The sequence below is a fragment of the Colius striatus genome, chromosome 13, assembly GCF_028858725.1.
Source record: "Colius striatus isolate bColStr4 chromosome 13, bColStr4.1.hap1, whole genome shotgun sequence".
In the NCBI taxonomy this organism is placed as follows: Eukaryota; Metazoa; Chordata; class Aves; order Coliiformes; family Coliidae; genus Colius; species Colius striatus.
The window spans coordinates 1465928-1489673 of record NC_084771.1 but is presented as its reverse complement, the minus strand read 5'-3'; the positions used below and the strand labels follow the sequence as shown (position 1 = coordinate 1489673).

At 53.5% G+C, this 23746-nt stretch overlaps 2 protein-coding genes across 3 annotated transcripts; both read left to right on the top strand.

The window, feature by feature from the left end:
* The first annotated feature begins 330 nt into the window (after positions 1-330).
* Positions 331-12617, top strand: LOC133626566 (nuclear pore glycoprotein p62-like). Of its 2 annotated transcripts, none has more exons than XM_062006423.1 (12): positions 331-649; positions 1747-2141; positions 3622-3732; positions 4166-4294; positions 5619-5714; positions 6781-6889; positions 7030-7174; positions 7569-7618; positions 7740-7874; positions 8384-8495; positions 9366-9432; positions 12404-12617. In XM_062006423.1, the coding sequence occupies exons 1-12, from the start codon at positions 381-383 to the stop codon at positions 12493-12495; spliced, it is 1710 nt and encodes a 569-aa protein (XP_061862407.1). In that variant the 5' UTR covers positions 331-380; the 3' UTR covers positions 12496-12617. The 2 variants fall into 2 exon arrangements, with proteins under 2 accessions (XP_061862407.1, XP_061862408.1); XM_062006424.1 differs by lacking the exon at positions 12404-12617 and adding an exon at positions 9856-10268.
* Positions 12618-14305: 1688 nt separating this feature from the next.
* RBM41 (RNA binding motif protein 41) lies at positions 14306-23485 on the top strand. The gene is made up of 7 exons (XM_062006425.1): positions 14306-14369; positions 15096-15212; positions 16693-16885; positions 19001-19205; positions 20878-21251; positions 21792-21939; positions 23058-23485. The coding sequence occupies exons 1-7, from the start codon at positions 14362-14364 to the stop codon at positions 23213-23215; spliced, it is 1203 nt and encodes a 400-aa protein (XP_061862409.1). The 5' UTR covers positions 14306-14361; the 3' UTR covers positions 23216-23485.
* Positions 23486-23746: the final 261 nt, after the last annotated feature.

The following is a 23746-nucleotide window of genomic DNA, read 5'->3' as shown; positions in this document are numbered from 1 at the left end:
CCAGCCGCGGGGGGACGGACACGCCGCAGCTCTCGACCCCGCGGCACGGGCACCGTGTGTCGCACGGGCGGGCCCCGCTCCGCGCCGCTCCAGCCGCCGCCAGGCCCCGGCCCAGCCGCCGCCGCGTCCGCGTCGCCACGGCAACGGGGAACCGCCGCCCCTCGCGCCTCGCCTCGACGTCACCAGCCAATCCGACCGGGCTTCCCGGGAGTGGCGGCTGGAGCGGCCAATGACTGCTGAGGGCGGGGAAAACGCGGCCGGTGGTTGGCCGGCGAGGGAGGGGGCGGTGCTTTGCTGGGCCGCGCGCGGGGCGGTTGGGTTTCCGCTTCCGGCCGGGGCTGGGCCTGGCTCCGGGGCTGGGGCTCCGTCCCGCAGCAGCCATGAGCTTCGGCTTCGGGTCGGGCGCGGCGGGCAGCGGCTTCGGTTTGGGCACACCGAAGACGACCGGCACCACGGCCACGACGGGCTTCTCGTTCTCCACGCCCGCCGCCTCGGGGGGCTTCAGCTTCGGCAGCACGGCCCAGACGCCGGCCAGCAGCCAGCCCTTCTCCTTCAGCAAGCCGGCCGCCGCCACGCAGCCCCCCAGCTTCAGCTTCGGGACGCCGACCACGGCGACTGCGGCTCCCACAACCACCGTGTTCCCTCTGGGGTGAGGGGCGCGGGGCCGGCGGGCCCCGGGGAGGGGGTGCTGGGCGGCCCTGGGCGCTGGGGAGCACTGGCAGGGGCTGCCCAGATGGGCTGTGGAGGCTCCTTCTCTGGAGACATTCCAACCCAGCTGGAGGAGTTCCTGAGTGCCCTGCTCTAGGTGGTGCTGCCCTGGCAGGGGAGTTGCACTGGGTGAGCTCTCCAGGGGTTGCCCAGATGGGCTGTGGAAGCTCCTTCTCTGGAGACATCCCAACCCAGCTGGTTCCTGTGTGCCCTGCTCTAGGTGGTGCTGCCCTGGCAGGGGGGTTGCACTGGGTGAGCTTTCCAGGCCCCTCCCAGCCCTTGAGACTCTGTGTTTCTGTGGGCGATGCCCCTGGGAAGTGCAAGTAATTATTGCAAGTAATTCTCAGGCAGCAAACCCCTTGCTCTTGTGCCCCAATTGACTGGAGCACTCTGGGAAGCATCTTTAGTGCAATGTGTTTGTGTCAGTGCTGCCTTTTTTCAGATGGGCATTGAGAATGAGCTGTTTCACATTTTGGTCTGTAATTGGGGTATGGATGCTTGCATGAAGAAATGATACAGCTTTGTGTCTCAGCATGAAACATCTCGTCCTTTGATCCAAATGTGGAGCACTCAGAATGTTTCTTCAGCCAAGTAGGACCATTTTGTCCTTGGGAGGGACTGTAAGCTTGGAAGTGATTCTTCCAACCTGCTGTTGTTGAAGCTTGCCAGATGGGAGCAGTGGGAAGGGAGCTGCAGTGGGGACTGGCACTAAGAGTTAGTTGAAAAATATAGTCTTATATAGAAGAAGTGCAAAAGGGGATGTGAGAGCTGAGAGAGTAAGCAACTTCACTTACACTGCTATAAATGTCTTCTGGTGCCTGGCTGGGTGAAGGTAATTTAAGAGGGAGTTAGTATAAAGAGACTGAAGAGGACTTCAGATGACAAGGGTTGTGGTGTAGACATTGCCAAACTTGCAACACACCCCTGACTGAGTGCATGGCCTTTGGAAGGGTGATTTCTGCTGGCAGCAAACTGTTAGAAAGCCTTGAAATTGAGTAGATATTGATCTCCAACAGATTGGCTTCTTTTATTCTCTAGGATGAATGCACCAAAGTTAAGCTTTGGAGGCAGTGCTACAACACAAGCTACTGGAATCGCAGGGGGCTTTGCATTTGGTAGGTCTGCACCAACCAGCGTGGCCTCGAGTCAAGCAGCAGCCCCTACTGGCTTTGTGTTTGGATCTGCTGGCACCACCAGCAGCAGCAGCAGCAGCAGCACCACCACAGCTCAGTCTGGGACAACTGGAGGATTTACTTTTTCCAGTGGTAGCACAACTCAGGCTGGCACAAGCACCTTCAACATCGGCACCGCAGCTCCCCAAGCACCATCCAGCGGGCTGACCTTTGGGACAGCAACTGCTGCCACCACTGCTGCCACCTTGGGAACTGCAACCCAGTCAGCAGCCCCCTTCAGTCTTGGGGGACAGACCACAGGTGAGTGCCAGGGCTTCAGATAGCTGCTGTAGTCTGGAAGCCTGTCAGCACAGAGGATAGCTGGGGATGGTGTGGAGATCCACAGAGTCTCAAGGGCTGGAAGGGGCCTGGAGAGCTCATCCAGTGCAACCCCCCTGCCAGGGCAGCACCACCTAGAGTAGGGCACACTTGAACTCATCCAGCTGGGTTGGAATGTCTCCAGAGAAGGAGCCCCCACAGCCCATCTAGGCAGCCCCTGCCAGTGCTCCCTCACCTCAACAGGGAACAACTTTGTCCTTGTGTCTCTTTGGAACCTCAGTTTGTTGCCCCTTGTCCTGCCACTGGCCATCCCTGAGCACAGCCTGGCTCCAGCCTCCTCACACCCACCCTTGATGCATTTGTAACCATGAATTAGATTCTGCAGCCTCCAGCTGCTGCTGGTGACAAATGAAGCTGCAGTTGATGGGTTTTCTGAGATGCTTGCCTGGGGTCACCTGTGATGAATGACAACTGCTGGTGAGCCTTTGGGTGTAGAGAGTGAGGCTGAAATAGTTCTGCCAATGTGTGTAGAAAGTGCTTGTTGCATTTGAAGCCCTTCTAAAGTGTTTTGGATGGGTTTGCTGGTGCAGAGGGAAGGGGCTGGGAGTGATGGGGAGGAGGTGCTGCAGGATGAGCCTGGCTCACAATGCCAAAGGTCACCTCCCTGATGGCAGGAACCTGCCCCCTCCTGCAGAGCTTTTGGTCTACTTGTTGGTGACAGTGCCTGCCTTGGAGGGAAGGTCAGCAGCTCTGGGGCAGGGTGATGCTTGTCTGTGTCAGCATTATTCTTGGAAATCTTTTTTACACAATGCCTGTGTTAGCTCCAGTTCATTTCTGGGACAGTACAAGAGTACTTATCACACCAGCTCCAGAGGGAACTGCTGCAGAGAGGCCAGTGCAGGGCCACCCAGATGCTCAGGGGACTGGAGCATCTTCCTTGTGAGGAAAGGCTGCGGGCCCTGGGGCTGTTCAGGCTGGAGAAGAGGAGACTGAGGGGGCAGCTCATTCATAGTTACAAATCTCTCACTGGTGGGTGTCAGGAGCTTGGGGCAGCACTTTCCTTCTGTTGTATCCAGTGCCAGGACAAAGGGTGATGGGATGAAGCTGCAACACAAACAGTTCCATTGAAACATAAGGAGAAAGTGTTTCAGTGCTGAGGTGAGGGAGCCCTGGCCCAGGCTGCCCAGGGAGGGTGTAGAGGCTCCTGCTCTGGAGCTCTTCAAGACCCTCCTGGCCATGTTCCTGTGTGACCTGATGTAGGTGGGAGCTGCTTTGGCAGGGGCTTGGGCTGGATGATCTCTAAAGGTCCCTTCCAACCCTCACCATGCCATGAGTCTATGACTGAATAACATTGTTTTTCTTATACTCCTACCCCTTCTACCTTGACTGTTGTGATCAGCAGAACCCACAGTGTCTCTGTAGTAAAACAACTGTAATTTCCATTTCCTTCTGCTTGTTGCAGGTCTAAGCTTTGGATCATTGACTTCAACAGCAGCCACTAGTGCACCCACAGCAACGCTGACTGCCAGTACCAGCCAGGGACCTACTCTGGCCTTTGGAAGCAAACCTGGAGGTAGGAAATTGTTTCAGGAAGTAATTACTTGAGACTTGGTGAATCTGCTGTCCTTCTGGGAATAGTTTTCTAAGCTGGAGTCTGGTAATGAGCTAGAAGTGCTTGTGAATTTGCAAGAGCATCAGTGATCTGTGGCAGTTCATGCAGCCATTCACCTGAGCATCCCATGCTTTTGATTGTGTTCCCTGTGCCTTGTTCTCTTCTGTAATTCTTGCTTGAGTGCAGTGGGAAGGAGCCAGGGGTTTAAGGGGTACATTGTAATAAAGATAAGCCTGAAGTAGAAAACGAGGAGGAGTAGTTTGAAGCCCTTCCATCCTCAAAAGCCTGGTGGAAATGGGCAGATGTGTGTCCCCTCCTCAGCACGCCTCTTCTGAAATGGGTGAGAGCTTGCTGTGGTCTGGTTGTACAAGGTGGATGCTTTTTCTTTTTGCAGTAACATCCACAGCTGCCACAACTGCAGCCACCACCACAACCTCCATTCTTGGCACAACAGGGCCTACCCTGTTTTCATCTATAGTGAGTTCTTCAGCACCGACGTCGTCTACCGCCACAGGCCTCTCACGTAAGTCACAACATGCAGGTTTCATCTGTTAGGGGAATAAATGAGCAGCATGGTTGGTGGCAGCTGGTAGTGGTGGAGCTGTCTGTAGATGCTGGGGTAATAGAGAATTCAGAAGACCAGCTCTTCTCACTGTTTGCCACCTCCCCTCTTTGCAAACTGTCTTCAAAGGTGAGGCGTGAGAGTTTTGTTTAAGCTCAAGCACACTTTAGATTCAGAGTGGGCAAGCAACACAGGGCACTTTTAGCTGTTTTGGTGTTTCTCTGGGTAGTACCACCACAAATTAGCTTTCTAGTGGTGTTTTAGCTACTGTCTTGCAGACCCTGGTGTCTTGAGTCTGGTTATGTCAGTCCTTGACTCTTGCATTAAGTGTTTGCACTTCTTTATGGTGACCTGGGACGGTAGAGATGCAGGGTGCCAAAAACAAGTATTCCCACTACTATGTGCTTGCAAGTTCCCCTGATAATAACAGGCAAGTTTCCTCTTGCAAAATGAGTTTCATGGCAGCAAGTAGTGTCAATTTTCTGATAGCTTTAAAGGCAGTAGCCCAGGTTTGAAGACAGTCCTAACAGCTCCCTTTCTGAGTCTTCGGTGAGGTATTAACACTTCAGTTTCTTTTGATTATGGAAACTAGCTACAGCCAGTGTTGCTCTTTACCAGGGTTAATGCTACTGTTCCATACATCATGCTGTCCTACCCCTACCTCTAAGAATTTAGGCAGCTCCTCCTAAGGCCCTTCACAAGTTTTATGTTAAAGCCATGCTAATTATGTTTAGCTGATGAGCTGCTGCAGTTTGTAGATGCCATGTGCAGCAGTTTAACAACTTCTGTTTTGCCTAGCACTCCAGCACTTGCATTGCTATTCTAATTCCAAAACTGACCTTAGTCTTAGTGTTTAAGAATGCTTTTAAGCAAGTGGGTGTTCCCTGTTTATCAGGGTATCTGAAATTTGTTGTTAGATGCTAATAGGGGGATTGTTCCCAGGCAGCTGAGATGTGACCAGGGTGTTTCCTGTAGTATGTGCAATGGTATTGCTTTAGCTGTAGGCTTGTGCAGAGATTGCCTTTGCTGCCTGACAGTGTCCAGCACCCTTGGCTTCTCTTAGCATTTGATAGCAGTTAAATGTTACATAATTCCAAACAGGTAAAGAGAAGCAATAGTAGCTTGGCACCAGGGTTGATAAAGTTGCCTGGAAGAATAACAATGATCCTCCTTAACACAAATACAGAGCAGACAGAGATGGGTGAGCAGGCAAGGGTAGAGCTTTTCAATGGGATGCTGTATTTAATGGATTATGCAAACTCTTAATATTGTCTTCTGTTTCCAGTTGCTGCCCCTTCCACTGGGACAGCCAGTCTTGGATCACTTGGCTTTGGACTGAAGGTTCCTGGAACAACAGCTGGTACAACAAGCACTGCCACTAGTAAGAACTAGATGCTGAAAGTAGCTGAAGAGAAGGGAGCTCCACTAATGGGGCCACACTAATGTAGCAGTGCAGCAGTTCTAATTTCCAATGCTCTCCACATCTTTCCCTGATCCTCTTTTCCCATCTCCCCAAAGGCACAGTTACCTATGACTTCTGAGAGCCTGGCCACACACAGCAAAGGGACTGGGTTGAAGGGAGGCCCCTGGGCTTTGATGTTTAATCTGGATCAAGTCAACTAAATAGATTGACTGCCCCTGTTCTGGCCTGCCTGTGTAGTACAGAATTGCCCTGATGGGTGAGGGAGAGGTGTCCAGATGGGGGAAGGGAGAGGGACTTTTAGGGGGTTTTTTAAGGAGAGGGGTTTTATGATTCAGTTACACCCCATTCATCTGTTTCTTCCATATGATGAGTTCTGAAGTGTTGGGTTTTATTAACTCTCCTTCAAAGGCAAACAAAGCAGAGATGAGTGCTGTTTGTGTCAGCCCTCGTGTGAAAACCTGCAGTGGAATCTGCTGCTGCACAGTGGTTGGGTTTGGGACTGCACATCCTTTCCTGCATGGGGTTACCAGTCAGTTTTCAGCATGATGACATGGCTGCTCAGCTCTCAAGGTCTTTCTCAAGCTTGTTTCTGATGTGAGTGTGAAGAGTTCGAGCTCAGTGCCTAAAAGTGCTGTGTGAGTGGCTGACAGTAGCGTCTGATAGCTGCTCTTAGTTTTGTGAAAACCTGGAGATCCCACCTCCTGCAAAGATGCAGGAGAGGAACTGGGTTTGCTGGTAGTTGTTAGGTCTAATAGTAAAACATGAGACTGAGAGGGATGTGTGGGCAAATGTCCAGGGCTGCCAGTTCCTCACTTTACTGGAACTACTAGTTGGGTATGTACAGTGCACTGCCTTTGTGTCAAGGTGCCCTTCATTCCCTTCCTGGCAGATATGGGATTTGCTTTCTGTGTAAGGGACCTATTTGAATTCATATTGCCCAGTGTTTGGAAGTGTGTGCTGGCCTGTTCTCCATGTGTTAGATAGCAGATGTGTCCTGTTGCTTGACTTGCATCTCTTCTTTCAGGCACTACTACTGCTTCTGGCTTTGCTTTGAATCTTAAGCCATTAACTACAACTGGTGCCATTGGAGCTGTGACTTCTGCAGCTGCCATCACCACCACCACAGCCAGCAGGTGAGTGTGTTCCAGCCAGCCCCTGCCTCTTTGGAGGAGAAGCTGTTATTAGTGATGGGATCCTGGGGGGGAAGGAGGGATCTTATCACCTTTTATAGTTTGGTGTTTGATCTTTTTGCCTTTGTGGCACTTCCTCCCAGTGCCCCTCCAGTGATGACTTATGCCCAGCTGGAGAGTTTGATAAACAAGTGGAGCCTGGAACTGGAAGACCAAGAGAAACACTTCCTTCACCAAGCCACACAAGTGAACGCCTGGGATCGGACGCTGATAGAGAATGGAGAGAAGGTCAGGCAATGTCCAGAGGAACCTGATTTTGCTTGCTTACATCCTTAAAGGCCTTCAGGGTTAGAGATGCAACATCTAGTGGGACTTTCCCATCTGTATTTTACAAGCAGAATTGGATCTGTGTGCTTTTAAAAGACTCCCTTGTGTGTCTGTACTGGGCTACAGGCACTGAAACTTGGAAGTCTGTTCTGTGAGCTTACACCATGCTAACAACTTCCCTTAGGGTGGAGCTTTCAAAGCCAAACTTCCACTGTTCCATTTCTGGTCTGGAGATCTTTATGGAACCATTTCTTGTGTCTGGTAGACGTTGGTATGGTGCTGGCTTCCTGTTCCACCGCTCTCATGAGTTCACTTTGGAGTTTTCACAATGTAATTAAGTGTCTTGTGTTTCCAGATTACTTCATTACACAGAGAAGTAGAGAAAGTGAAACTTGATCAGAAGAGGTACGAAACTATGAACACTTGATGGCATTGTTTGCTTTTTGCATGCTCCTGTGTTTGTGGTGTGGCAGATGTAGAGCTCACAGAACTTTTGAGTTGAGTAGTTAATGTTTTTCCTTTTCAGATTGGATCAGGAGCTAGACTTCATTCTATCACAGCAGAAAGAGCTTGAAGACTTGTTGACCCCTCTGGAGGAGTCTGTGAAGGAACAGAGTGGGACCATCTACTTGCAGCATGCGGATGAAGAACGGGAGAGGACGTAAGGCAGGAAGCTCCTTGGAGCGTGTGATGAGCAGGCTGATGTGGTGGGGATCAATCAGCAAGAAGCAGTGTTGGGATACATAGAATCATAGAATAGTAGGGTTGGAAGGGACCTTTAGAGATGATCCAGTCCAACCCCCCTGCAGAAGCAGGTCAACCTAGATCAGGTCACACAGGAACATGTCCAGACGGGTCTTGAAGGAGCTCCAAGGAAGGAGCCTCCACAACCCCTCTGGGCAGCCTGTTCACTGCTCTGTGCAGTATTGATCCATCAGTGGCCTTTGTCAAATATCCTGTTTTATGCATGGCAACTTAGATTTTATGCATTAGAAACAGGGGAGTGGTGACTGGAAACCCTCGAGTGGGCATGAAGAGCTCTTTAGCTGTTGGGTCGAACTGGCTGTGTGGGAAATGGTCTCAGAAAACTGGTGATTATTTAGCTGGTGTGACTGGGAGTGGGTTTGCTGAAGTACAATATTCTGCCCTTTGTTCTCACATGTTGTGCAGCTTTAAACTGGCTGAAAATATCGATGCTCAGTTGAAGCGGATGGCACAAGACCTGAAGGACATCACTGAGCACCTGAACACATCCCGAGGCCCAGCAGACACCAGCGACCCGGTAAACACCACCTTTCCTTGTTTGTTGGTTGGAGACAGAGGATATTGAAACAGTTCTAACTCTTCCATTTGTCTGAATGGAATGCATGGTGAATGCTGCTTGTAGCTTTAACCTTGGAGGAGTAGTTTGTCCCTGAGTTGGATCTCTTCTGGGTACAACTACTCTGACACAATCCAGGCTGACTCACCTACTTGCTCTGCACTCCTCTTAAGAGTTTTCAAGGTCTTTCATTCTGGTGTGAACTCTGGTTATTTGCTTGTCTAATTTTACCCTGGATTACAACTTGTTTTAGAGGCCTGTCTCAATGTTGATGTGGTTACCTCCTCCACTGCCTGCATCTTTCTGGGGCAAACCTAAATCTTGTTCAGAGTGCCATCTGTAGCAGCTGATCCTTTTTCCTCACACTGCTTTTGTATCCTCATGAAAACAAGATCTGAATTACCAGCTCTTTCTGATATGTATTAAATGGATCTCAATATTCCTTGAGGGTTTACCCAGAAGCTCTTTTTCAGACACAATTTCCCTTCAGTGTTGCAGACTTGATTCTGGTTTTTTCCCCATTCCTTTTTGCTTTTGCCACCTCAAGCCCAAGATGATTAATGTGGTGATGGTTCCTATGTCTGAATTGGAATTAGCCTAAAGCCACAGGTGTGTGCTCTAAGCCAGTCTGTTTTCTTGATGGTAAAGAGAAGCAAAGGAACACAGTTGCTGCACACTTCCCTGGGAAGGTGGCTGCTCAGTGAGTGGAGCTGTACATATGAGAGATCTGATTGCATCACATTCCAAAGGCAGGGACAGGCAGGCTGGCTTTTACTGCTTTTAGATTTTATGTAGTGTAACAAAGGACTTGTACCTTCTCTTTCTCTTCAGCTTCAGCAGATCTGTAAAATCTTGAATGCTCACATGGATTCACTGCAGTGGATTGACCAGAACTCAGGTGAGTGTCATCTTGCAGCTCTTGGGGAATGTAAATAGAAGGTAGCATGTGTTTCAAGGGGGTTTGGAATGTGAAGGAGTTTCTGAAGATCCCTGAGGAGTCTTCTCCTCACCTCCAATGACACTGTCCTTTCTGTGCTCAAAATCTCTTGATGTGCATTAAAGGCCTCTGCTGAGAAGTAATTCCTGGCAACTGCTACTGTTTCACAAAAAGCACTGCTTGCAGTGCCTCAGTGCAGAGCAGAGGACTGAAAAACCCTGTGCTGTGTTTTCTCAAGCTAAGGGTGAATATTTCAGCTTCTAAAATGTTTGTGAGTAGGAAAATTGGTGAGGGATGTGTGTGTGTGTGGTGAGTGTTCTCTGCTTCCCCCTCCTTCAGCAAGCCCCCTCCAGGCCAGCCTGAGCAGCAGGCATTTATCTGCAGGTGTGGAAATGGCACAGAAGTCGTGGGAGATGAAATGCAAAGCAGGAGATGCACTCAACAGTGAAAACTCGATGGTGTAGTTACTGTTGTTTCTTGTCCTGGATTCACCCTTTACTAGTATACCCCGGTGCCATACCCAATCAAGAAAGGAAGTTTTCGGAAGGGAGCGCCTCCTTGTGAGGGATTCGGGAATTGTGCACGGGTTTGGTGTGATGTTTGCCGCCACAGGGGGGCATGGCAGAACAAAGCAGGACAAAGCAGGGCTCCTCTCACCAGCACGGCATCCCTCTGCCTGCCTGCAGTGCTGTGAAAGTGCCCACACCCAGTACACTTCTAGAGCGAAAGCGGGCATCCTGCTGTGTACAAATAGGAGTGTTGGCTTAGTGCAGGGACTGAAACTTCCACATTCCAAACCTGCCTTCACTGGGAAATCTACTGCAGCTCCTGTGGCAGCAGAATTCTGACTTTACAGAACATGTGTGCAAACAGCAACTTGCTTCCTTTAGATTTCCCTAGAAGGGAGACTCATTTTTTCCACCCATTCAGTACCAAAGAAGCTGCCTTATCAGTTAACAGTGATTTATTCTGTTTTCTGGGAAATGTACAACTAAAGGAAGAGTTGAGCTGTGGTTCACCTTCAAACAGGAAGGAAGCAATATGGCTAAGAAATTGCAAGGTTTTAAAAGAGGTTAATGCATCTGCCTGCTTCTGTGGGGTTCTTGGAGAGGAGCTTCTGTTGCTGTGTGCACTTAGTGGAAAAATGATACCATGTTGAGGTAAGCCTTCACACAGCCTGGGAAGGAAACATTCCTTAACTTGCTTTTGTCTTAAGAAACCAAATCAAAACCCCACAAAACTAGAACTAGGACATCTGTGCTGTAGGTGATATTACCAGGTTTGTCTCCTGTGGAACACCTCCAGGACTGTTTCCCAACAGCCAGTTTCTGGGTACACTCATATTCACAGAGTCTCAAGGGCTGGAAGGGGCCTGGAAAGCTCATCCAGTGCAACCCCCCTGCCAGAGCAGCACCACCTAGAGCAGGGCACACAGGAACCAGCTGGGTTGGAATGTCTCCAGAGAAGGAGCCTCCACAGCCCATCTGGGCAGCCCCTGCCAGTGCTGCCTCACCTCAACAGGGAACAACTTTGTCCTTGAAAAGTGACAAACTGAAATGTGTTCCTTCATCTCTTCCTGCCATATTCTGGGTTTGGCATGCTGCACAACATAAACCCCAGCCTGGACTGGCTGTCTCCAAGCCCTAGGCTGTAACATCATGCTGTGGCCCTGTTGGAGAGCCTCTGATAAGCTTTCACAGAATGAAATTAGAAATTGCCTTAGCTTGTGCCCAGGATGTTTTGTACCTTGCCATGACTGCTGCATTTAAACTTGCTGATCAGTCAGTGGCTTCTGTGTATCCAAAGCAGAGATCTGCAAATAACAGCTGATCTGTGTTGTGACTGCTAGTGCTCTGCAGCCTTTCTGTGCATTCACACCATCCTCCTTTTTGCTGGATATGCAGTGTACAGCTTGTTATGGCTGTGTGACACCCTGCCAGAAAATGTCTGTATACTTCTCACTGCCAGTCAGTGGGGTCTCAACCAGCTTCAGAATTGGGCAGAGAGGAACCTGCTGAGGTTCACCAAGGGCAAGGGCAGAGTCCTGCAGCTGGGAGGAACAACCCCCTGCACCAGCCCAGGCTGGGGGTGACCTGCTGGAGAGCAGCTCCAGGAGACAGACCTGGGAGTGCTGGGTGATAAGAAACTGCCCATGAGCAGCAACGTGGCCTCGTGGGCAAGAAGCCAACGGCAGCCTGGAGGCATCCAGCAGAGTGTGGGCAGCAGGGCCAGGGAGCTTCTGCTCCCCCTCTGTTCTGCCACAGCTGCTGAGGCCTCAGCTGGAGTCCTGTGCCCAGTTGTGGGCTCCCCAGCTGCAGAGGGACAGGGAACTGCTGCAGAGAGGCCAGTGCAGGGCCACCCAGATGCTCAGGGGACTGGAGCATCTTCCTTGTGAGGAAAGGCTGCGGGCCCTGGGGCTGTTCAGGCTGGAGAAGAGGAGACTGAGGGGGCATCTCATTCATAGCTCCAAATCTCTCACTGGTGGGTGTCAGGAGCTTGGGGCAGCACTTTCTCTCTGTTGTATCCAGTGACAGGACAAGGGGTGATGGGATGAAGCTGCACCATAAACAGTTCCATTGAAACACAAGGAGAAACTGTGTCAGTGTTTGAGTGAGGGAGCCCTGGCCCAGGCTGCCCAGGGAGGGTGTGGAAGCTCCTGCTCTGGAGCTCTTCAAGACCCTCCTGGCTACGTTCCTGTGTGAGCTGATGTAGGTGGGAGCTGCTTTGGCAGGGGCTTGGGCTGAATGAGCTCTAAAGGTCCCTCCCACTCCCCACCATGCCGTGACTCTGTGTTGGTTTTTCCTCCTTCGTGCCCTGTTAAATCTGAGTGACTGTCAAAAGCCAAATGCTTTTGGTTCCCCCTTTGCAGGCTGAGCTGTGCAGGTTGTGTGCCAGGGTTGCCTGTGTGCTTAACCCCCTGTTTCTCCCCCAGCTGTGTTGCAGAGGAAGGTTGAAGAGGTGACAAAGGTGTGTGAGAGCCGCCGCAAGGAGCAGGAGCGCAGCTTCCGCATCATCTTTGATTAAGAGACTTCAAGTTTAAAGGATTGACCTAAAAATAATACCCCAGAGAGTCTCCTGGATCTGAATGTCATATGATCTGGGCTTGTTGTTTTTTCCTTGCAATAAAATGTGGTGTTTTTTCCATAGCTGGTCTTGGAGGGGTGTGAGTGGAATTCCTCCCTCCCCTGGGAGGGACTGTGTGACTTTGGCTGTGCTCTTTGTTCTGGCTGCACACAGACAGGTGAGACACACAAGTGCTGCCCTTGAGGGGTTTCAGCAGGATGTGACACAGCAGCTGAGCTCTGCCGTACCTAAATGTAACTCAAATCTGTTCAATTAGGACTTCAGAAGCTTTTATTCAGGTCCTTACAGAGACAGTGTAACAAAGGAGCTGCAGAGACTCAAATGCCTCTCCTTGTCTGGCTGGAGTTTATGTTTAGATCAGGTATGTTTCCACCTCTGACAGGGGACCATGGTTTTGTGCTTTTGGCAATAAACTGCTCTTGTGCTGGTCCCTGTCAGCAGAATTCCTACACACTGAGAAGTGTTGGATGCAGTGGGTGGTTGGTGATTTGGTGTGCTGCAGCTTGTTGATTCCCAAGGGTGCAGGGAAGTGGGTGGTCAACAAGTCTGCTGGGAAGAGTTAAGAGACAGCCACTACTTTTAGCTCAGGTGTGATCACACTGCACATTCCAAGGTGTCCTTACTAATAGAGGGAAGTGAATGATCCCATATTTAGCAGAGCTGCCCTCCCACTCAGCTCTCCTTTGTGCTTGATGCTGCTGCAAAATGCTGGAGTGCAAATAATGTGTAAATGGGCTTTACTTTGTCTTTACCTTCCTCTGCCTGCACCCCTTTTGCCTTGTGTACCCCAAGAAAAACAAAGAGAAGAGTGGCATTCTAGAGTATGGGACTGACTTCAATGACACAACTGGAGTTGTTTGTTAATTGGGTGTGGGGTTTTGTTTTCTGTTTTACTGTGAGCAGATTTCATCAGCAGCTTCAAAGGAGAGGGAGGGATGTGGATGCTTGTCCTAGTTTTGGCTGGAGTAGAATTGATTCAATCCCTAGTAGCTGCCACAGGCTATGTTTTGGATGTGGTGTGAGAATAAAGTTGGTAACACACTGATGTTTAGCTAAAGTAGTGCTGGAGTGAAGGACTTTGCAGTTTCCTGTGCTGTGAGGGAGGAGATGCACGAGAAGCTGAGAGGAGGGAGCAGGGCCAGGAGAGCTGAGCCCAGCCAGCCACTGGCTATTCCATGCCCTGGGCCATCAGGGGCAGTGTGTGACCTGGGGGAGCTGCTGGGGCATCGCTCAGCACCTGCATCGGGCACCACTCGCCTTTCCTGTGCTGTAGTTCCCTTTTTGTTACCTCCCTTTTCCTTACACTTATGACACTATTTGGTTTCACTTCAATGACTACATTCGCCTTGCCTCAGCCTGGGAGCTTTAGGGGGGGTTTATTGCGCTGCGGGGGGAGCCTGTGCCGGGGGAGCCCTGCCGGAGGGCCCGGGCCCCGCCGCGGCTTCTCGGCGGGAGCGGGGCCGTGTCCCCGCACGGGCGGCTGCAGCAGCGCGGCCCCGAGCCCCCTGAACCGGCGGCGATGCCCCGAACCCCCTGAACCGGGAGCAATGCCCCGAACCCCCTGAACCGGGAGCAATGCCCCGAACCCCCTGAACCAGGAGCAATGCCCCGAACCCCCCCGAGCCGGCGGCGGGGCCCGAACCCCCTGAACCAGGAGCAATGCCCCGAACCCCCCCGAGCCGGCGGCGGGGCCCGAACCCGCTGCGCCGGCTCCGCGGCCCGCCCGGCCCTGCCGCCACCCGCCTCCCAGCGGCCCCTGCGCCGCGCCCGGGCCGCGCTGCGGCGGCGGCGGGAGAGGCCGCAGCCATGCGGAGGTGCGGGGCCGTGCGGGCGGTGCGGGGCCGTGCAGAGGGTGCGGGAGTTGCGGGGCCGTTGCCCGCTGGCTCCGGGCGCGGTGTGGCGGCGTGTGGCGGCGCCGGAGCCCGGCCGCGCTGAGCCTCCCCTCAGGTGCCGGCGCGGCCCGGGCCTTCAGCCGGCGCCTCCGCGGGCCCGGCGCAGCCGCGGGGACGGCGAGGCCGCGGAAAGCTGCTGTCTGGGAGTCCTCTGGAACCGGGCCGTGTGGGCCCGCCGCCGGGGCAGCGCCGCCTCAGAACAGCTCCCCGGGCCGCCGTGGCTGCCCTCGCAGCGGCTGAGCGGGGCCGGGCCCGGCGGCTGCTGCCCGTGGCACCCCAGGGCTCGGCGGCGGCCCGCGGCGTGGCAGCACCGCGTCCCGCAGAGGCGTGCGCGGGGCTGGGTGCCGTGTGGGACTCTGCCAGGCTGGCTGCCTGCCTCCTGGCGCCCAGGGAGGGAAAAGGAAGCTTTGTATCGAGTGCTGCTGCTCGAATTCACTGTTTCTCTTTGCCTCTACATTTGCCTCTTGACTCATTTGAAAGCAGCAACTGTCCCAAATCTGTTGGTTTTTCCAGGTAACGTCAGTGGGAGCTGTGGTTGAGCAGTCTTGGTGTCTTGCTGCCAGTCAGGGGCTGTACCAGCGCTGTGTTTTCAGCAGTGCTTCCCCGTTGCCTCACTGACCATCTCTCTGCTGTGCTCTTGTGCCTCAGGGTCAACAGCAGCCTGTCCAGCGATGAGCTCCTCCTGGAAGACTTGGAGACAGAAGGAGAGAGGCAGCTGAAGAGCCTCCTTCACCAGCAGCTCGATACCACGGTCTCCATTGAGCAGTGAGTCCTGGTGTGGCCCCAGGAGTGCTGCCAGGGGGGTGCTGGGGAGGGTCTGTGTGAGGGGCAGCAGCAGTGTTGCCCCACTGATGCCACCTCGCCAGGGAGATGTTGGGTGCAGGCTGTTGTCAAAGGTTACAGCTGGGGCTGTGTAACCTGGAGAAGGCTGAGGAGGAACCTCATCAACACTTACCTAGAGAGGTGTCAAGAGGTTGGGGCAACACTGTTTTCTGTGGTGTCCAGTGACAGGACAGAGGGTGGACAAAAGCTGGAACACAAACAGTTCCACTTGAACACAGAGAAAGTGCTTTGGTGCTGAGGTGAGGGAGCCCTGGCCCAGGCTGCCCAGGGAGGGTGTGGAGGCTCCTTCTCAGGAGGTTTTCAACCCCAGCTGGACACGTTCCTGTGCCCCAGCTCGAGGGGAACCTGCTTTAGCAGGGGGTTGAGCTGGAGCAGCTCTGCAGGGCCCTTCCAACCCCTGTCATTCTGTGCTGTGCAGACCCTTCCTCCTTTGCCAGGCCTGCTGCCCAGACACCCCAGCAGGAGTTAAACACTCTGTGCTTGTCTCCCGGGGCAAATGCTGGTGGTTGTGAAGACAAATGATCTGCCTGGGCCAGACACAGGAGTGAGCTTCTAGACTCAACAGCTTGTGCCCCACCAGAATGACCTGTGTTTATATCTGCTGGTTTGGTGTTGCAGTGTGTGCAGGATGTGTCTCCTGGCCTATGGTGCTTGGAAAAGGGTCAGGAGAGCGTGGCTCAGCTGTGCTTGGGAAATCTCTGCCTAGGTGCAGCAGCCCTGAGCATGACTGGGACGAGAGGCTTACCCTTTCCTCCAGTCTTTCAGTGCCGAGTTGCTCCTGCTGTTCTTGATGCTGTTGCATCCAGCAGAGTGTGGGCAGCAGGGCCAGGGAGCTTCTACTCCCCCTCTACTCTGCCACATGTGCTGAGGCCTCAGCTGGAGTCCTGTGCCCAGTTGTGGGCTCCCCAGCTGCAGAGGGACAGGGAACTGCTGCAGAGAGGCCAGTGCAGGGCCACCCAGATGCTCAGGGGACTGGAGCATCTTCCTTGTGAGGAAAGGCTGCGGGCCCTGGGGCTGTTCAGGCTGGAGAAGAGGAGACTGAGGGGATACACATCTCACTGGTGGATGTTAGGAGCTTGGGGCAGCACTTTCTTTCTGTTGTATCCAGTGCCAGGACAAGGGGTGATGGGATGAAGCTGAAACACAAACAGTTCCATTGAAACATGAGGAGAAACTGTTGGAGTGTTGGAGTGAGGGAGCCCTGGCCCAGGCTGCCCAGGGAGGGTGTTCTGCTCCTTCCTTGGGGGTCTTCAAACCCACCTGGACACGTTCCTGTGTGACCTGATGTAGGTGGGAGCTGCAGGGGGGTTGGACTGGACGAGCTCTAAAGGTCCCTTCCAACCCCTCCCATTCTATGATGTGATGTTATGATATGATATGATTCTCTTGCTTTGGGTTACAGATGCAAGTCAAAGCGAAGATGCTTCGCCCCTGCAGCCTTTTACAAGCCTTTTGGGGAGGAGGCTGCAGGAGCTCTGAGCCTGTCTCAGTTCCAGGCCCTGCAGGAGACCGACAGACAGACGGCGTCTCTCCGGGAGCTGGGGCTGTCAGACGCAGAGATCCTGCTCTGGAAGAACCGGGACTCAGCAGGGAAGGTAGGCACCTCTGCTCAGGCCTCAGCCTGCTCACAGGCCCCTGGCATCCTGGCACACCATGCACATCCTTTGTGAGCCCTCTGGGAATGAGCAGAGCTTGCCTCTAGGCCAGCGTGATCCCACATTTCTTCTGGCCTGTTTGCTTTGCTGGATGGTCTGTGGTGGAACACGGCAAGACCTGGCTAAATTGCTGCCTCTGCCTTGATGCTCTCAAGCAAATCATTTCACCTGTTTTTAGCTGTGTAAGAAGGGTTCACAGGCTGGAAGAGGAAAAGGAGGAAATGTTTCAAAGCACCTCAGCCTCCTTGTTTCTGGATGCCATGGCTGGCTTGGGATAACTGTCTCCAGGGAGGGTTATGTCCATTCTTCTTGGGGCTTGCAGGTGTTTCAGGGAACTTGAAATGTCCATGTGAAAACAGCAGTGCAGGGCTGTGAGACCAAGTGTACCTCTCTTTGGGGACAGTTTGTAGCAGAGCAGTGCCAAAGCAAGTTTCTCCCCTTCCCCCACCTTCACCCTTTCACGTTCCAGAAACAAGAGGCTTTTGGGATTGTCCTGTGCCAGGTGCTCTGGAGCATCTTGATCTTAGTTTTGTAAACCAGAGGGTGCAAAATAGGATCTGAGTTGACCCTTGGCTTTCCTCTGTCTCTCCTCCTCCTGAGCAATAGCTGTGTGCAGGAGGAAGCATCTGTGGTAATCATGGGTTTGCCTCTGGTCAGCTGAAGCCATGACTGTCTGTGGTGTGTAAGTGCAGCCCCAGCCCTGGTGTGGCCAGCATTCAAGCTTGGTGGTGCTAATTTAGAGTGAAAACTGGTGTCAGCAGCAGCAGCTCTTGTATTTGGTGTGAAATCACTTCTGGGATGTTTAGAAATGAAGGTTATCATGGAAAACACTGTTCTGACAGAAAGAACCAGTGGCATTAGGGTACACTTTCTACAGCTCCTGAGAGAAGAAGGGTATTAGGAGAGAAATCCCAGGTCAGGCAGTGATGTGCAGCTTTGTATGAGAAAGCCCTGAGTGAGAGATTCCAGCAAGGAGGAATCAGCTGAGACAGAGAGGACTTCAGATTGTGCTGGAGCTTGCAGCAGAGGACTGAGTGCAGGCTCCTCTTATTTTCAGCTGCCAAGTTGCAGCTTTGTTGAAAAGAAAGTACTACAAATGATTTCCTGGGATTGCTTTTCTATATAAACAGTCCTTTGTGCCCCCAGGGAAGCTCTGAAATGGTGAATGGAAGCCTTACCAGTGTGGGCTCGAACAGGTGGGTGGAAAGGGAGAGGTACCCTGGGAGGGTGTTTGTCAGATTGTGCTGAGTGCAGGGAGAAAGCCTGGCTTCTTGCCTGAGGCAGAAGGGTCTGCCACAGTAAATCTTGAATTTGAGAAAGGGAAAGCCACCTACAGCCCTGTAAAAGTGTGATCTCTGGCTCCTGACAGAGGTGGATGGGGGAACAGAAGTGCCCCTGCAGAAGCTGCCCGTGTGTCTCTGTGCTGGGCAGTGTGAGCCTATGGTGAGTCCTGGCCCCATGCAGTGGGGTTGCTACAGGAATGCCAGGCTCACTGTGAGCTCTGTGCTGCAGGAGCTGGCTGCTTTCTGGGAGCTGACTCATGTAAAGCTGGGCAGGGCTTTAGTCCTCAGCATAAACCTGCCCTTGGGTGCCAGCTGGGGTCCCCACTCTTCAGCAGGTCACAATCTCTCAGTGACGTCAGGGTCATCGACCAAAAGCTTGGTGGAACCTGGAGCTCCTGATTGCTGTAGGTGTGGTAAGTGCCAAGGAGGGGCTGTGGAGTTGCTGTAGGTGACCTTAGAAGATGGCTGTGGCTGGCAGAGGCAGGAGTTGCTGGGACAGAGGGACACAGGCAGCATCAGTGAGGCCAGGGAAAGGAGAGCAGCACAGAAAGGTCAGGTGAAAGAGGCTGTTTCTCCCCTCAAGGACTGAGGCTTGCTGAGCAGTTATATTTCTGCCCTACCCCTGCAGTAACAGCACCTCTTGGTGACCTGCTCTTTTTGGGCTGCTCCCTAGTTGCACTCGCTCCAGGGCTGAAGGATGTGAAGTTGACTGTCTGAGCCTCTGCAAAGGAGGTACGTGCTGGATCTGAGCAGAGCTGTGCTTGGCTTGCAGGGCTCTGGGCTGGGAGCTGCCCCAGAGGCCACCCAGGACCGACTCCAGGCCATCCAGGAGAAGATGGAAGAACGTCAGCGCATCCTGGCTCTACCCCAGAGGTTTGCTGGCAGCAAGCAGCTGAGCAGGAGGGAGATGGAGATTGAAAATGCCCTCTTCCAGGGAACAGACCGCCACTCCTTCCTCAGGGCGCTCTACCACGAAGGTTTGTGGGCTCAGGGCTGTTCCTGCCTCTGCTCCTGCTTGGAGAGCTGAGGTGTGTGGGAGTCCAATACATTTGTGTCTGGCCTTTTGTCCCTGAAGGCATGGTTCTGTTTTGGCTCTGTGTGGGAGGAGATATTTTCCTCTCTTACATAAGCAGAGTGGGCTCTGGGAAGGGTTGAATGCAGAGGCCTGTGCAGTCTGTGGAGAACGTGGCTGGCTGGAGCTCAGCCCCAGCTGGGGGAGGGGGAGAGCACTGGGGCTGTGCCGTGGGACAGAGCTGAGGGGCCTGCATGGGGTGAGAGATCCCCCTTCTCTGACTGCAGTCTCACAAGGGTGTGAAGGAGGCAAAGGCACAGAGCAGGGAAGAGCAGGAGTGACTTGTTGAAGGCCCCTCCCAGTATCTTTAGTGGAATTGGGGCCCAGTTGCTGGTTCCCAGTACTGTGTCTGCAGGATGACAGCACTTCTCATCCCAGCACTGTTGGCCCCAAGCCTGTGGCTTCATCCCACTTTTCTGGATGGAGAATCAAGTGTTGTCCAGAGATGGCAAAAGCTGCTCCAGGCTGCTTTACCTGGAAAACGTGGGCATGAGGCTCCAGCCCAGGCTGGGGGTGTGTATAAGACAGTGGATGCAGGGGAACTTCCACACTCCAGCTCTTAACTCCTAAAACACTACTTTGATCAGTGTTGATGCTGTCCAAGCTGACCCAGTGTCCTCTGGCCCCTGCAGCCTCCTTTGGTGTCAGTGGTGTGGCATTTAGCAAAAGCAAAGGCAGAGAGGTTGAGGCTCATAGGCTGGGAGACACCCCTCTCACTTCTGTCCTCGTGTCCACTAGATTAAAGGACATTTCACTGATCAGTCCACACCATGAACCTTCTTTAAACTCAGGAGCTTAATCTGATGTTGTCCCTGGGAGCCAAATGTTGACATTCTAAATGCATCTGGGCTGCCCTGTTGTGGCAGGGTCCTGCTGCCCAGTTGGGGAAGCTGCTGGCCATTGGGCAGTGGGCACTGAGCACTTGCATTGTGCATCATTTGTTTGGGGGTTGCCTTGTTTTCCTGTTCCTTTTTTCCTTATTTCTCTCTGTTACATTTATTGTCATTAGTAGTATTGTTACTATTAGTAGTAACTGGGACTGGAGCATCTTCCTTGTGAGGAAAGGCTGTGGGACCTGGGGCTGTTCAGCCTGGAGAAGACTGAGGGGGATCTCCTTAACACAGCCATTTAAAAGGTGAATGTCAAGAGGATGGGGAGGCACTTTTTTGCTGTTGTCACAAGTGACAGGACAAGGGGCAATGGACATAAGCTGGAACACAGAAGTTCCACTTAAACACAAGGAGAAGCTCCTTTAGTGCTGAGGTGAGGGAGCCCTGGCCCAGGCTGCCCAGGGAGAGTGTGAAGACTCCTTCTCAGGAGGTTTCCAACCCCACCTGGACACGTTCCTGTGCTCCCTGAGCCAGGGGAACCTGCTTTAGCAGGGGCTGGGGCTGGAGCAGCTCTGCAGGGCCCTTCCAGCCCCAGCATTCTGTGATTGCATGAAGGGCCTGGTTGGCAGATCCATGGAGGTTGGATTGGAACAGGGCCTCTCCTGGCTGTGTCTCTTCCTGCAGCGTGTGAGTTTTACCAGGTTCATAGTGGTAGTCACATTACTCTGTTTGTGTGTTGTGGATTAGATGACACTCAGAAGAGGGTAACAGATGAAAGGGATCCCATGGTTCACCTGGAGAGTGTTTACCAAGAGCTGCTGAGCAAGAAGTTACCTGAAGACCAGCCTACCAAGAGTGACCCATGCTTGTGCCCTTCCCTGGCCCCACAGGGGCCTGTGGCTGAGGAGTCATCACTTCCAGAGCAGGAAGAGCAGACAGCACAGCCAAGAAGTCCCAGCCTTCCTGCAGCAAAGCCCCACCAGCCCCCTCCAAAGCACGTGGTTATCGAGGAGCCTGTGGAGTTTGTCCCAGAAGAGGAGATTTGCAAGAACCGTCTGTCAGAGGAGGAGCTCCGGAGCATTCCCAGGTTCTCATCCTACCAGCCTGGGGAGCCCAGCAAGGTGTGTTGATTTGAACCAGGCCTCATTCTTCTTCCACTCTAGCGTGCCCTGAAGCTGCCTCAGCAGGCAAAGGCTTCTTTTTGCTGTTGCCTGGAGGGTGCTTGGTTGGTGCTCACAGCCAAGAGAGAGCAGCTCCTACTCTGGGAGGGGAGGAGGCCTTCAGCTCTTGGGGGGAGGTTGCCCAGGCTGGCAAAGGGCTGTACTTCAGCCCTTCCTGGCTCTGGCCAAGATGTGTTCTCCCTGTTTGGGCCTGACTGACACCAGCTGTGACTTTACTCAACCTGTGTTTAACTAGTAGCTGGAGCTTGTTGTGTTTTACAGATAACTGGGGCAGTCAGCACTTGGCACAGGCCAGCATGAGGCCTTGAGTCCAGAGCTGCCTTTCTCCCTGCACCCTCCTGTCCTCCAGGCTGCAGCTGGCACGTGGATGGGAGGGCTCTGGGATGGCAGAGGGGCTGTATCTCCTACCTCCGGGCCCTGCAGACTCAGGAAGGTGTTTGCATGGCCCAGGCTGGCTCACCCTGGCTGTCTGTGGAACAGGTGCTGTACTTGAAGAACCTGGGCCCTGGGGTGAGGGTGAAGGACCTCGTGTCCTTGTTTGCTCGGTTCCAGAGGGACGACAGCCCGCCCATCCAGTTCCGCCTGCTGAGCGGCCGCATGAGGGGCCAGGCCTTCCTCACCTTCCCTGGTGAGTCCCTGCCTCTGTTCCTCCCTCATCCATGAAGGTACCACATCTTCCCACAGGGCACTGGGCTGGCCACAAGCCTCTTCTCCAAGGAGATAGAGAAGACACCTTACTCCCTCTTCTTCCTATCACATTGAAGTCTTTTCCCTGCATTGAATTGTCTGCTTGAGGGCAGGAAGGCTCTTCAGAGGGCCCTGACCAGGTTGAGGGCAGTGGGTCCTGCCCTTGGGCCACACCAACCACAGGCAATGCTGTGGGATTAGGGATGTGTGGCTGGAAAGCTGCCCAGGGGGAAAGGACCTCGGGGGGGGGGGGTTAATTGACAGTGGCTGAACATGAGCCAGCAGCGTGCCCCAGATGGGCAAGAAAGCCAAGGGCATCCTGGCTTGGATCAGCAGGCCCAGGGCAGGGATTGTCCCCTGTGCAGGGCCCTGGGGAGGCTGCAGCTCCAGGGCTGTGTTCAGTGCTGGGCCCCTCACTCACTGCCACAGGGACACTGAGGGGCTGCAGCGTGGTCAGAGCCAGGCACAGAGCTGGGGAAGGGGCTGGAGCACAAGGGGCTGGGCAGGGGCTGAGGGAATGGGGGTGTTGAGCCTGGAGATGAGGAGGCTGAGGGGAGACAGGAGCACTCTCTGCAGCTCCCTGAAAGGTATTTGGGCATTGGTCTCCCAAGTAACAAGTGATAGGACAAGAAGCAATGGCCTCAGGTTGCACCAGGGGACGTTTGGGTTGGATGGTAGCAAACATCTCTTCACAGAAGTGATTACCAAGCCCTGTCCCAGGCTGCCCTGGCAGGTGGCTGAGGTCCCATCCCTGGAGGTATCTGAAGCCATGTAGATGAGGCTGTGAGACAGAGGTTAGTGGTGACAGAGGCAGTGCTGGATTAGCAGTTGGGCTCCACGTTAAAGACCTTTTCTAACCCAAATGATTCTGTGAAGAGGATTCCAAAGAGAGGGGATGCAGCCTGTTGGTGCTGTGTTTCTATTGAGCACATCCCTCTGGCTGGAGAACCCATCAGTGTAGTGTTTGGTGCTGCCCTGAGCCAGGAGCCTGGTGTGAGCAGCCCCTGTGGCTGTGGCAGCACCGGCCGTGTCACTGTGCCTGCTTTGCTCTCGTTGCAGACGTGCAGTCAGCACAGGCTGCCCTGCTGCTGGGGAATGGCTACAACCTGCAGGGGAAGCCACTGGTCATTCACTTTGGGAAGAGCAAAGGGCATTTGTCAGAGGCTGACTCTGCCATCCCCTGCTCATCTGCTGGAGAGAAGCCTCTTGCCACCTAAGGGATGGAGTACTGGGAGCCTCCTGGATTTGCATGGGCCGTGGGAATTCCCTGGCTGCAACTGGGACTGTTGGGAGTTACCATGCATCTCTAAGAAGGGAAGAGGGAGAGCTGGGCACTGAGCTCTTCCTTGAGAGAGATGGGCACCCTCCTTACACTGCTGGAGTGTACTGGCTGTTTCCTCCTGTCCCACGTGTGTCTCTGCCTTCTCAACCTGTGGTGGTGAGGAGGGAGGGGAGGGGTGATGTAAATACATGTATTTATTGTGGTACTTCCTTTGTGTGTCTTCATTCAACTTTGTCCTGCCCAAGTCTTGCAGAGGCAGCTGTGCTCCACCATGGTGCTGCAGGGCTGTATGAGCAGCCTAGGCCTGGCCCCTGCTGGAAGCTGCAGTGACTGACTGCTGTGGGGGCTGGTGGGGCTGCTGCTCCATCTCCAGTGGCAGCAGACAGGTTGTTTTAGGACAAGAAGAACAGCTGCCCCTTTTGATCCCTACACTTTGGCTGCACAGGTATCTGATGACACAGGTACT